At 37.6% G+C, this 14,552-nt stretch overlaps 1 protein-coding gene across 4 annotated transcripts; it reads right to left on the bottom strand.

Moving 5' to 3' along the window:
* Window positions 1-167: 167 nt before the first annotated feature.
* On the bottom strand, window positions 168-6,971 carry LOC124187764 (nucleolar protein dao-5-like). 4 transcript variants are annotated; one of them, XR_006872185.1, is made up of 5 exons: window positions 6,467-6,971; window positions 3,108-4,550; window positions 2,546-2,626; window positions 1,664-2,162; window positions 965-1,093 (listed from the first exon to the last, which is right to left on the bottom strand). XR_006872185.1 is itself a non-coding variant. In XM_046579879.1 (5 exons), the coding sequence occupies exons 1-4, from the start codon at window positions 6,626-6,628 to the stop codon at window positions 1,752-1,754; spliced, it is 2,097 nt and encodes a 698-aa protein (XP_046435835.1). In that variant the 5' UTR covers window positions 6,629-6,964; the 3' UTR covers window positions 965-1,093; window positions 1,729-1,751. The 4 variants fall into 4 exon arrangements, 3 of the variants coding, with proteins under 3 accessions (XP_046435837.1, XP_046435835.1, XP_046435836.1); XM_046579879.1 differs by having other exon boundaries at window positions 1,729-2,162; window positions 6,467-6,964; XM_046579881.1 differs by lacking the exon at window positions 1,664-2,162 and having other exon boundaries at window positions 168-1,093; window positions 6,467-6,867.
* Window positions 6,972-14,552: the final 7,581 nt, after the last annotated feature.

The raw sequence follows: 14,552 nt of genomic DNA, 5'->3' as shown, positions 1-14,552 counted from the left end.
CGCGGTGTTGAAGATACGTACAAATTGAAAGAAATTCATTCAAATTTAGCGATTTACCATATTTTCAAGTCAAGTACGACCTAATTAGAAGCATCATAAACATTTTGATTGATAGCAGACGGAAAGATTGATTAAAATATGAGGTAATTAAATTTTCAAACGTTTCGTAAGTATCGAGTGATGATTATTATTATTAACGGATCAATTCGATCACATCACATTTGAACGTTATATTCGTACACAGAGTTACAATATACCTATACTTACGTACATATATAATATACAAAACGATAATAACCACGCATGTGGTTGTATTTTCTTAAAAACTTTTTTTTCTCAACACTTTATAATTATAGTAATATTTCTACAACTACAAATTAACAATAGTGGGAGTTATTTTTATTTTCAATTTGAATTGTTATTCAATACTATCTCATATCGTAGCTTCGTTCCTTACAGATTATTGTATCTGTATGGAATGAGTTGCGAGGCGACGTGAAAAGCCTATAACTGTATTTCATTGTAAAGTTTTAACCATGTTTTTTTCTTCATTTTAGCACATGTATAGGCGGTGTGTAGCACGTATTTGATGAATTTATTTATACATATATGTGGTTTGTTCGTGTACATTTTCTGCCAGTAATAGGAATTCTTCGATCCCTGTTCCCGTTTTATCAACGTGTACTTGATATAATGCGTAATCGGAACGGATAAAATTGTTTTAAAACATAAATCTAGCTTTGACAAGCTAAATGTCAGGTGATAAATACACCGTTGCCGATACGTCGGAAAGTAATGATGATTCTATAACGGTTTTACAATGAGAAATAATTTAATAATAAGTGGTTTGTAATAAAAATAAGACTCTTGTAGGAAATAGGTATGGCGTATATCATGTTGTAATCGTAATATTTCACGTGAAATAATCGATTTGTCAATTGTCGGTAAACTTAATGGAATTGACTGTCATGTCTATTTGACCACCGCGATAACTGCCACGTTTCTTTTTTGTTTTTTCATGACGGAACGATTTCCCTCTGGTGTGTTTCAGGTCCAGATTTGCTCTTTCTCCCCATGAGCCTCGGAAACCTTTCTGTTAAAATAAAACAAGGTAATTTCGGTTATTACATGTCACATTTAACACTTCACTTGACGTAACGATTTTACATGGTGAACAGGATTTCATGATAATTTCAAGTTTTTCGGGTTTGAGTTACGAACAGTGAAAAATGTAAAAATTACATTTAGAAAAACAGAAATGAATGATCTTGTACGTATTCAAATTTCGCAAGATATTGCCGAGTTTAAAGTCACTCGCAGAATTTAAATCAAACGGAATTCTTGAATTCTCATGTCTGGACACCATGTATTTATTATAAATTTTACTAAGATATCATGAAAGTACAAACAAGTCCTACAAGTCCGAAACTAATTGGAAAGACGAAAATTCAGTATCAGAGTTTCCAATTCCGTGCTTGACGCATATGAGCCTGATTTTGTGTCAGATTAACGTCATACCAAATTCTTTGTTTACGTATAGAATTCTACAAGTCACCACTGAATTCAGAACCAAACGATGTGCTTTCTTTTGAATATCAAGAATTTATAAAAATTTAACAAATGTAATGATTCTATTAAAAAAAAAAAAAAAAAAAAAACTCACTTGTGAACTACTGTACCAATTACAGGCTTTTTCATACATCCATGAGTCTTATGTTGAGCGATTACCTTATCTTTAAAAACTCCTATAATCAATCGTCAAAAGTGATTTTCTTATTTTGAGCGGGTGCATCTCCAAATGAATTTCTTTTCTCAAAACCACCCCCTCTGCCGCCCCTGAAGCCCCCACCTCTTCCACCGCCTCGGCCACCTTCGTCACCTCCCCAAGATTTTCTAAAATCACCTCCCCCTCGTCCACCACCGCCTCTGCCTCCATCTCCGAAACCTCCTCTGCCACCCCCTCCTCGGCCACCGCCTCTTCCTCCTCGGTCACCCCAGCTACCTCTACCCCCCCTGAAACCTCCGCGATCACCACCTCTCCCACCCCTGAAGCCTCCACGACCACCTCTATCGCCACCCCTTCCTCCGCGGAAACCTAAACCGCCTCTTCCGCCCCTGAAGTTACCGTTATTTGGGGTATGGGCACATTCCTCACCCTCTTCCTAAAACAAGAGAGAAACACAAGGTCAAGCAATCTGAAAGTTGATATCATTTGTCCGAGTACTGCCCTTTCTCGGCCACTGACACGAGACAGGCACCTGGAAAAATTCAGGATAATGCATGGAAACATGAGCGCAAACAATATCAGGTGGCAATAAGGCTTTCGAATTTGGTAGCCAAGTCCAAGATTCAGAACTAAACAATTACGATAAACAGTTACGATAAACAATATGAGTATATACACTTTTTTGGTTACTTGAATTATCAGGACAAAGTCGTATAATTTTTTTTTTCAACAGATCAATCCTCAACTTTCATGAACGAGTATGGGAGTGACCTTGTGTTTCTCATTTGTTTTCATACTCATTTGTTTCCGAGCATTTACCTTAGCTTCAAATGCATTACTCCCCAATCGTGGATCCACTTCAATCTCGTCATCCTTTACGCGTCTGAATGGTGTATTTTTCTGGTTCACAGAATGAAAATAAAAGGTAAGTATATCATTGATGGTGGGCTCAAATGGAGCCATGAAAAATTGGTGCAATTTGTGACATCAATGATAGTGAAGTACTCTGTTAAAAGATATGAATATACAAAAACAAAGTAAACAACAAAGGAACTCCACGAATATTGGTGGTTGTAAATATTTTTCTGTACCTACATCTTTAACATTAGTTTTCAATTCGTCTACAAATACTGCTTCAATTAGGGAACATATAAGCGCTAGGGAAAAAGAGGATTACTGCTCAAATAAAAAATTTCATGCTTCAATTTTTGTCACCCTTCTGTCGTTAAATGGTTGCGGGGACTAAATTTTCTATATTTAAATTTATGGATAAAATAAATGATATTGATGTCCAGAACTGTGTAAAACAGTTTCAGTGTACTATTGAGGGCAAATTTGATGATACAAGATAAAAATTGCTAGATTTGCAACTAATAGTTACCTTGTCTCCATTTACATTGTTCCCAGCCTTTACAAAATTGCTATATTTGTCCTTTTGTTTTTTTGCAACTTGTTTTGCTTCTGTATCATCTTCATCGTCTTCATCGTTATCGTTATTTTGGTGTTTTCTTTTTTTGGACTCAGCTGGAGTAATTTTAGGTTTTGGCGTTTCCTCTTCATCGCTATCCTCAGAACTGGATGTTTCTTCAGCAACAGCTTTGGGGGCAACTTGCTTAGATGCAGGTTTCTCATCCTCTGTAGACTCATCAGAGTCATCGCTGGACTCTTTCTTAGCTACTTGTTTGACAACAGCTTTAGCTGGTGTGGATTTTACGACAACTTTCTGCGCTGGTTTCTCAACTTCTGATGAATCATCAGAATCGTCACTGGATGATTCTTGTTTTGCTGCAGGTTTAGTTGGAAGTGCTGCAAACTTTTTTTTTGGTGGTTCCTCATCGCTGCTGCTATCATCACTTGAGGACTCTTTAGCCTGCCTAACGACAAGTTTGGTAGCTTTATTTGCAGGAGTGACTGGTTTAGGTGCAGGTTTCTCGTCTTCAGATGAATCCGAATCTTCGCTACTTGATTTTGCTTTTACAGCTGCCTTCGCTACCACCTTAGCAGATGGGGACACAGTGGGCTCATCATCGTCGGAAGAGTCGTCTGAAGATTCTTCTTTTTTAGCTGCTGAACTTACAACCTTTATAGGAGTAGCCTTTACTACAGGTGTAACTTTGCTTGGAGTCTTTGCTGCCGGTTTTTCGTCTTCTGATGAATCATCCGAATCATCGCTAGAAGTCTCTGTTTTTGCGACTGGTTTTGCCACAGGTTTAGCGACGGGCTTGGCGCCAGCTTTAGCTGCAGGTTTGGAGCTTGATTTAACAGCTGGTTCGTCATCGCTACTATCATCACTATCGTCCGAGGATTCTTGTTTCGCTGCAGCTACTTTTGCAGGGATTACTTTAGGTCCAGCTTTGGCCATAGGTTTAGACACCACTTGTGTTTTGGAATTTTCTTCAGAATCTGAAGAATCGTCGCTGGAAGAAGCTTTTTTGGCATTTGGCTTAGCTGGGGTCAGTTTTGTTTTTGAAGAAATTGTTTGAGCCGGAGCTTCGTCCGACGAGCTGTCATCTGAACTTGATTCTTTTGCGGCAGGTGTTACTTTAGCTACAGGTTTAGGCGGGGATACTTTGACGGCTGGTTTTTCATCTTCGCTAGAAGACTCTTCTGATGAACTTTCTTGCTTTTTGATTTCTGGCTTTTTTGTTACTGGCGCTTTGCCGTTAACTATTGGCACTTTTTTAGGCACCTCATCTTCGCTCTCCGAACTTGAATCTGAACTGCTGTTTGTCTTTTGTGCTTTAACATTAACTTTTTTTGATGAATTCTTTTGAAAATGCTGTATTACTTGCAGTATTGTTGGAGAGCCTTTTGCAAGCTCAGGCTGAAATTAAAATCGTTCAAAATTTGTTTAGAATAAATTTTCAATTTGATCAAAGTACTGAGAAATCCTAGCCATTTAATTCCAATTCACACTCCATACGACACACATTCTTTTCAATGTGTGGGGGATTCCAGCACATTCGGATCGCAATTCTGCGGATGGGTCACTGATTTTGGCAGTATTTCAGATTTTGATTCTTGGCGAACCCAAAACAACTATTCTAGGGTTATACGGCCTGATGCTGAATGGTCCACGAAATATTAACCTTTCAAAATTTGAAAATAACCATTCATTTGATGCAAGGTGATCTTTGAACATGAATATATTGGCTCCCTGACGTTAAAAGATTATTTTCAAAACGAAGAATGAAGAATGAAGATTCATCTTTCAGGTTGATGAATTGAAAATTTTTTAGAAAAAGTTCATGATGTTAATAGACAATAATAGTCCAATTTTGTGGGAAAAAAAATTTTGATTTTTGATTATTTCAATGATTCGAAAAAATTTTGGTTCCACGTTTTTTAACATTTGACTAACTTTGGTTTTGACAAGATGTTTAAGATATATCAAGAGCGAAACAAATTTTTCGTAAAAGTGGTTGCACTCCAGCAGGCGATAAAAGAAATTAAATAATTATAAAAAAACTAAGAAAAAAAAGCACCCTTCTATAAACTTGAGGATCTCTTAAGTATTTAGTGGAATTTTCAAGTAGAAAATTATGCCCTTCTAGTCTAAAAGTCAAAATCAAAACCTCTCGGAATATCTCGGAATTAAAAACTATTCTTAAATATTTATCAATTTCACAGTTTTAAAGATAAATCCTTTGCACTCGCAAATCAGTTGCGCTAGTATTCTACCAACATCAGGGAGACAAGATATACATGCTCAAAGATAGATCCGTGGTATCAACTAATTGTGTTTTTTTAAACCTTAAACCGTTAACCTCTAGCAAACCATTCGACGTCCCGTAATTCTGGAACAGTTGTTTTAGGTCAGCCAAAAACTCAAAATCTCCGATGACTCGAATGGATGAACTGAAACCCCATATATACGAATATTTAATATATTTATAAAAGAAGTTTGATTTCTAAGTATGCACTCGTTTCATCTTAAGTACATGGAATGTGAAGACAAATACTTCATTTAAAAATCTACCACGTACATAATATGTGTATATATTTTTTGTATTCATCGCTATAATATTCACAAATCATCAGCGCATAAAACATTTGTACATGGTTATGTTATGTCGCAAATGGAATAAGTATTCAATTTCTATTTGTCACGTAAAACGTGGGTTTGCAATATTTTAGGTTACAATGTAACTGTAGAATTAATACAAATAATGAAATATTATTGCAATTATTTTTAAACAACTATATCAAGTGCACGAAGAGTGAAAATTGGCAATTATACAGCGTTAATTTTAGGAATCTCTAAGAAGTACAATATTGAAGATATATTAGCTGTACTGAAATCAGTACCTATTTGGAGATAAATTAAGTAATAACGATGAATGACACCGTGATTTAAATAAGATACAGGTGAAAACACTTCCAATGCTAATTGGCAATAAACTGCTTACGTGAGTAAACACGTTTCACATTCAGTCAAGCAGGTTCGAATTTATTTCTCATATGTGACATGGGAGGTTAGAAAATCTTGAGTCTCGTATTCAAGCTTCGTGAAAGAAGATCGAAAAGACATGTGTTGCGGAGTACATTTTGATGAGAGAAATAACGAGACTCGTGTGGATGAAATATTGTGCTTGGTTTAATTGCTTTATAAGAAGCCGTTTCAATTTCGAAATTATCCACGTGGTGCGGCTATCGAGGCTGCCAATTATCGGCCGTGGTATATCGTATAGAATATAGTCACGCACGGTTAAAATACATCAATTCTTTTCTGAAGCTTACCGCTTTTGTTTTTTTCTGAAAGACTTTCGCCAGGGATGTGTCCTTCTTCAATAAATAATCATAAACGAGCGCAGAGATCGTAGGATCGTCTATGGATGCCATGATGGACGCGTGCGAAGAGACGGCGTACTTCGGAGCGCATTGAAATCGGCCTCTAGCCATGAGACAGATACGCTATACAAGATCACCATATCACCTACCGTTTATCACGCTACGTTTCGGTGCTACCTCGAACGTCACACTTGCGGCGTGCTCGAGAACTTACTTTATCGACTGAAGTTGTCGCCATACAGAGTGTCTCAGCTGCAAGTGATCAAACTCATAGGGGTTAGAGAGGAAGTCGAACTCATATAGCCGATCTGAGTAAATTAACCGAAAGAACATGTATCCGAAGTCATTCGAAAGATACGACAGGTTAAAAAAAACACCCGCTAAGCGCCGGCATGTAGACAACCGAGTACACAGTAGGCAGCGGTTAGTGGTCATGTTGATCGTTCGAAACGCACGTCGAATTTGCGTCTTGAAAATCAGTTATTAAAAGAAAACTGTTGATCATATGATTGTATGAATAATATTATTTATGTCATTCTAAATATTTCGAAATATGTCCTGTGAGAAAAAGACTTTTTCCCGCGTCTCTTTAGCTCTTTAATTGAAAAACCATGAATTGACGTTGTTACAAATGTTTTGCACGCGATAATTGTTGGTTATGAAGTACTTTGTTACCGACGTGTTTAGTTACTCGGTTAATATTACGTGAAACTATTGATACCCCCAATCCCGTCCCGAGCCGCTGAATCGTTACGAAAAATAGCTCGTTACGAAAAAAATAGGGTTGAGTCTTAATACATCACATAGGTATCACGGAATATTAACGCGGGAAAAAAGAAGATAGCCTTGTATCTATGTAAGATACAATCATCTTATATTAAACTTGATGCAAACAGGACATATATTACTTATTTATTTAAATTATTCTCATCAGATTTGCGTATGCAGAACTTTGCATTTTTTTTTTAGCCTGAATTAATCTTTTGATTTAGATGACCTGCTGAAGAAATCCATCATTATGAAAGCGCATCTTTTCAAGTTCAGAGTTAGTTAAATGTTGCGTAACAATATACAAAATGCATAATTCATCACTACCATATCTATATTGATTCGCTTATCCATATTTCACACTGATAAACTTGCTGGTCTCTGCAAGGTAGTTCACATTGCCAAATGTATATTACATTTTCAGTTCCGCACTGCAATCAGTTAGCTTTGTCGAGAAGATCTTGACAAGTATGACACCATCTCCTACATGATTCTTTTGAGCATCAAGTTTCATGACAGGCTCTGGAAGAAATGAAGCTTATTGCCTTTGACCTCTAGCTCTGTGGTTCTTTTTTTCGGCTTTATAATAGAATTATTTAATGGTAAAGTTGTGAATGTCAAGTAGGGAAGGTTGGGGCAAGACGGCCCCCCTAAGCCGGGTATTACTTGTTATGGCTTTCAACCATTAAATCAGTTAACTTTTGACCTATTTCGAACAAATCCATGGATATTTTGATGAAACTCGGAAAAAGAACTTTACTTTAATTAAAAAAATTAATTAATTAAAAAAAAATTATTATTTTCAAATGCTGCTAGTGGCTCATTTTACCCTACAAGTAGTCTACTTAGTAGACAATCAGCCTAAAAATGAATAAGTACATTGAATTCTTCATAATTTGACGTTGAAAATATAAAAAAATCTATTTTTTAGAACTTTTGGCTGGTCCATTTTGCCCGAGGAATCTCGCGTAGGGTTAAAAATGAGCTAATATATCAAAATCCCGATAATTTGAAAAAAAAAAAAGTTTTTTTTTGACCAAATTTTTGGAGGTGGCTTTCTTGTCCTAGAGGGGCCGTCTTGCCCCACCCTCCCCTACTGAAATTACAAATTACCTTGGATTAGTGGTTTATGAAAGAGCAAGCGTAGCCTCACTGTTTTCCAATTGTAGGAAGTGAGTTTCATGAAAATACAAGCAAGCCATTGATTCATTGAAAACCTTAGGAAATATCCATGTTATTACTCGTCACTTTTTGAAAAATTATGTTCAATAATGATAGATTGAAAGAACTATTCATACCATAATGGCTGCCTTCATGATCATTTCGGACACATTGAATTTCAAGTGAATTTTTGGACATATTTGCAGGCAAAAATTTGTCCATTATTAGTATTATTTTAAAACGTTCACATTCCATCTATAATTTTCGTGAAAAGCATCTGAAAGGAAAATAGTCATATGGGTTTACTCAAACGGAAGAAATTTGTGATGCATTCAAAGCCTCTTGATCAATTAGATAAATTTGCCATGTGAATCTTAACTCCAATTACCTTTATTTCTAAATGTTCATCTAGTAGACTTCTGATTCTTGTTAACTGCATGTGATATGTCTGAACAGTTATGAATCTTGCATTCTTTACCCATCGAATGGTAAAAATAGAATTTCAATCTAGATCTTCAGTATCAATATTCTCTTTTTTTATGATATTTTCAACTGTGTGTGACACCTGCCTCAGCAGTGACGATTTCCTCCTTTTTCTGGTAAACCTAATCGAATGGATCTTCTCTGGCGTCATTCTGTTAATCAATCTGCATAATTTTTGACTATAAACTTTTTTCCCATGTACACATGCAGGGCATTTTGTCGAATTCTGTAGTAGTAATGAACAGTTTTTATGCCTCCATGTTCCAACTCGATCTTGATAAATGAAGTTGCAATTGATTTGCTGCAGCTCTTTGGGAGTTCGATGTGCGCCGGAACACACATTCAAACTGTCAAACAGCAAAAGCATATCTTCCAAATGTTTTATATTCTTTAAATATGTACAATTGAATTGAGTAAAAGAGCTCAAATCCACTGGTTGTCCAGTAACATTGAATTTGAAATTCAAGTTTTCTGTTACTATTAGTTCCTTCAATATAAATATTCCAAATCTATCTTTGTCACCGTTGAAATCACAGCGTGTTGTCGTGTAAAATCTTAAGAATTTAATGCCTTTGAAACAAGTTTTATGCTTGATCCATTGGATTGGTACACATATATCTTCATAGTCATATAAAATCTCTAGAGTAAACCGAGGCTTCTCGAGTTCCTTAAGCTCATGTGGCTTGTTTGGTTTATCGGACCTATTCGATTCATTTGGCTTGCTTGGTTCATCTGGCTCGTTTAGTTTGTCAGGTTTGTTCGGCTCATCCGGATTGTTGGGCTCACCAGGCACATTGGGATCATCGGGGTGATCGGGCTCTCGTAATGTACTGTACGAAACAACAGCCTGTAATTCATTAGACATAATACCTGGCATTTGAGGTTTGTCTTCGTCGTTTTTCTCATTATCAGTCCATGGGAATTGTGAGGGTATAGCACCTTTCTGTAGCTTAGGTATTTTGTAGCGGCCAGACTAAAAAGTTTTTTCAGGTTACAAAATATGCGAAAAATTTACCACAGAATAAAAATCTCCCCATAAATTACAAAATAACGTACTACACCGAGAACGGTTCCATCGCCTCCAATTAGTTCACGTTGCCAAACAATTTCGCTCGGTAAGAAATGTTTCTCGCACACAGGCTGTCGAAACTTTAGAGGAACTGTTCTTTTAAGCGCCTGTTGCCACATTTGTTGTAAATACGCATCCTTAGGTACATAAAAAAAATGCACTTTCTTCGGATTCGAGTCGTAACCTGACGTGCAACCCGTGACAAGACACCGGGATGGCATTGCATCTAATTTACTGAGATATAAAATTCCATTCATACATCATTTTTTTTTCGAATATGGATGTATAAAAGCATAAAAACTGTTAGCCCTGTGGAAATATGGACTTTAATGCAATTGATCAGAGGAGGTGAAGAGTTCCGGGGAAATTTTAGTATTCTGCCATGCCGACTCGATTTTACATTTTGATCGTATAAATCAAGTCGGTAAGTGTGACTACAAATAATTAAAAAAATTAACCCACGACTGGTATTGGTTGTTTGTAATTTGTTCGTTTTCGACTACTAATCTCTATGAATATGTTCCCTACTATCCACCGTTGACTGAAGATACATAAGACTGCTAGCTCTATGGGGCAGTGTTGCCAGATAGTTTACGTAGCTTCCCCCTAGGAAATTTCTATTTCCCCCTAAAAATCCCTTAAATACCCCCACCCTTACTCCGTCAGAGGATTGTGCCGATTGTGCCAACCCAGCGGCTGGATGTTGGGTTATTTTGGGTTCAGGCATACGGCTGGCAACCTCGCTTGCTCGATTTACCAAAAAAAAAGGGGATTTGGCTTCCCCTAAAAAATACCCCAAACATTTTTTCCCCCTAAATGCCCCCTAACGTTTCCAAAAAACCCTTAAATCTAGGGGGAAATTCCCTGATCTGGCAACACTGCTATGGGGTTTTTCGTAATGGAGAATGGCCGATATAAATTCATTGTCAAGCAGTGTCCTCTGCATCCTGCTCTACACGCGCAACTCAATCCGGTAAGCGGACGGTAAGTAGAGGCGACACGAACTGACATTACAATCATATTATGGATTCACTGAATGAATTGTATTGCTAAACAAAAACATTCAAAATTTTTTGAATCCACAACTCTTTCTGTTTTGAATTATAAAGTGAATATTTTTTTTTTTTTACTGAACATTCTATAATTCTCAGTGCACTTGTTGAAAAATTGGATTTGTTGCCCCGCAGCAGGAAATAATACGATCAGTTGAAAAAATATTTCGGTACATTTTAGACATATTTCATAAATACTTTCGCTAATATTCTCCACTATCAATATACACTACCGAGACTTTTGTTCCTGCGCGTTGAGCGCCGATTCTCAAATGCCGCGCTTTTTCTCATAACTGAAGGGTATCAGTCCACGCGCAAAAGGCAGCGTGGAACTTGACACTTTATTATTCGTCAAAAATTGACCGACGATCTGAAAGATCAGCAAAAAACATCGAAAATGCGTAACTCTTTTATATACGGTTTGCAAAATCGACGCGCATAAAAACGAATCTGATTCCTGCTATTACTTTACGCGCAAAAAGCTGCGTCTAATTCTCGTGATTAATCTACGCGCAAGAAGGCGCGACAGGTCAAACTGTCAAAAAGTTTGTATTATCTGGGACTTATCCCAAAAATTCTGTAGAAACCCAATCCACATCTGCATCTTTCTGAATTAGATACATTACTATGCGGATTGTTCTTCTCAGATTACAAATCGAAATCGGGAGGGAGGTTGGAGGGCATGCATTATTGTGTGGCGTGACGGTCGGCGGTCCTCTTCGACGCGAAGTCTTCGAGCTCAGCATCTCTCCCCATCTAGCGTACCACGGAACGCGATAGATGATCCAGAGATGCGTTTTGCCCATTCAGACGATCACAGAGATCAATTGAATGGAATAGTGATCGGTAATGACTAAATAATTGAATTGAATAACGATTGAAAAATGGTTGCAGTGATAAAAAATGGGAAATTCAATCTCGTTAATATACAAATGCTTAAAAATGGGCGAGAGACTCAATACTGAGTCTTTTAGGAAAAAAATATCTGTGATCGTTTGACGCTGTAGATTACAAAAGCTAGTAACATCACGGCACATCTCGACCTTCCTACCCTTGCCTGTTTCCCACAACGGAACCGCCCAACGGAAAGGAGACTCACACACACATGCATAAACCCCACGACGGATCCCAAAACGTCCACCTACCTACCCGGTTACCTATATTCGATCTAAACGATTCTCCTTTTTTCCAACACACATCATTCTTCGTCATTTGCGCCGTGGTCACTGACTTACATTTTCATTGGTTACCTGTTGAGAGCAAAATGTTTTTGTATCATAGTTTGCCTATTCTGAATACAGTATCGCAGTTGTATCCCGCCAACCCTAATATTATATGTATTATTATAGTAAATGTTGGCAGACTATTGATACATTAACCTTTTGTAAAATTGATTAAAAACATCCTGTATGCCACTTGGGGTTTTTCTAAGCGAGCTAAGCCTGCAGTTGATCAATACTTATTGGCTGTTAAAAGATTGAAAATGATATATATTTATAACATAAGATGCAATTTGATTACGTTACGTTATGCCAGACTTTGGAATTTTATCGATTTAACAATAATGTGAATAATTGAATACGTTCAAACCTCAGGTGAATCCCCCACTTAATCGACATCATCGGTAATTCAAACGTAGATTATTACATCAGTTGCCAAAAACAATTCGATCTCGCGAGTGCCGAGTAAGCGATGATTTCCTGTCGCGATGCTTATTCTACTTTTAGCAACGTGCAAAATTTGTAATTTCAAGTAAGCTGCGGTAAATTAAATGACGAAAAAAATTATTAGACTGAAAGTCAAGCACGTTGCGATCGCGAATAAGCCTATCCATGCAGCTAAGAAATCGAAGATTTGTGCAACAATTGTTACCGCCACGCCACGTGACAGAGGAATCCCAGGGAAATACCCGTAACCTAACACGTGCAAACTCACCAACGTTGCCGAAAAATGGAAGTTACTCGGAAGTCTGCTTAAATCTGTGAAGAACAAAACAGAACACTTGAATTAATTTAGCAAATTGGATTTTCGGTTTTCAAATTAATTATAACTGTTGTCTAGTTTCATACTTATGCATTGCATGTTACGCAAGAACAAAAGTTTGGCTTTAAATGTACCACCTTAAATTATCAATCAATAATTAAAATAAGTATTGTTACCTCGACTTTGCGCTGCTCCACACATTTATATGTAGTAGATCTTGTAGTATCTCAGGTTTATTGGTGACGCGACGGACTTTTTGAATAATTCAGATCTTCACTAATCTCTCATAATCCAAAAATCCGCACCACAATAACACTCGATTCTACACTCACTTTTTGTGCTGTAGCTGTCTAAACGGACTGAATAAACTTGCCAACAATGCAACTGCGCATTTGCCGAAAATCAGTCAAAAACATAATAAAGTTGACACTCGACGCACAGAGACAAAAAAAGACATCACTGAAACCTGAAGTTACACAAAACATTGAAAACTCGGGACACGAAATTCACCTTAAACGGTCACAGGATGGTTTTTATTTCAGTTAGGCGGTTCTTGTTCAGGCTACACGCTGCTCTTAGTTTATTATTCGTGGAAATACACTAATCGAACAACGTAACGCAACCTGAACAACGCAGTCTGAATGCTGGACGGATACTGAAAGACCATGACTTTACTCGGATAGCTCGGAACCGACTGATGCCGCACGGCGCTCGGAAGAATTTTACATTAGATCTCTGAAGGATGGAAGATAATAATTCTCCTACCCTCTCTGTCGCTCTTCCCATGGAGTGGGGGTAGCTGCGTGCGCCTATCTGTCTGTTCTGCCCCTCTTGTTGCCGCCGCCCCCCCCCCCCCCCCCCCGCCGCGCCACAGCACATGTGTAGAGTGACAGAGAGGACAGGAGTGTTTATAGGATAGAAGATAATAATTATTCTTTCATTTCATGTATCTTTATTGTCGCAACGGCTGGTTGGAAACACCACGTAAGCTACACACAACGCGGTTAAATGTTAGAGGATTACCGTAACATGCGACGTCAGGCAAAGTTTGAATTCTCCGACCAGTTACGGCGTTGACTGAAGATATGTAAAGACTGACAGCCTTATGGGACTTTTCGTAATGGAAAATGGACGGGATAAATTCATCCGTGTTATTGAGTGCTTGATCCGTGCGTTGACTGAAGAATATATAAACAGATGCCCTAATGGGCTTTGGTGACAACCGAAAATCGTTCTGCGCTTGAGCCCCCTGAGATGTTCCAACGGTAAGGTTGAGAACTTATTGCAGAACATCAGAGAGTAACCGATTTTGATATGATACTGGCTGCATTCACCTTCCGGGTAACACTGTCTCCGCAATGGAAAGCCCAAGCCAGTACTTATGTATATATATGTATATGCGGTCCATTTACGATTAATACGTGATGCATAATATCAATTTTATAATTTTCCGGGAGCCAAACTAGATTACTTACAATAATACGGCTACAATATGAAAACGGGAGAATTATTCATTTCG

This window comes from Neodiprion fabricii, chromosome 1 (assembly GCF_021155785.1).
Source record: "Neodiprion fabricii isolate iyNeoFabr1 chromosome 1, iyNeoFabr1.1, whole genome shotgun sequence".
Taxonomy (NCBI): domain Eukaryota; kingdom Metazoa; phylum Arthropoda; class Insecta; order Hymenoptera; family Diprionidae; genus Neodiprion; species Neodiprion fabricii.
This window is presented reverse-complemented; position numbering and strand designations above follow the sequence as displayed.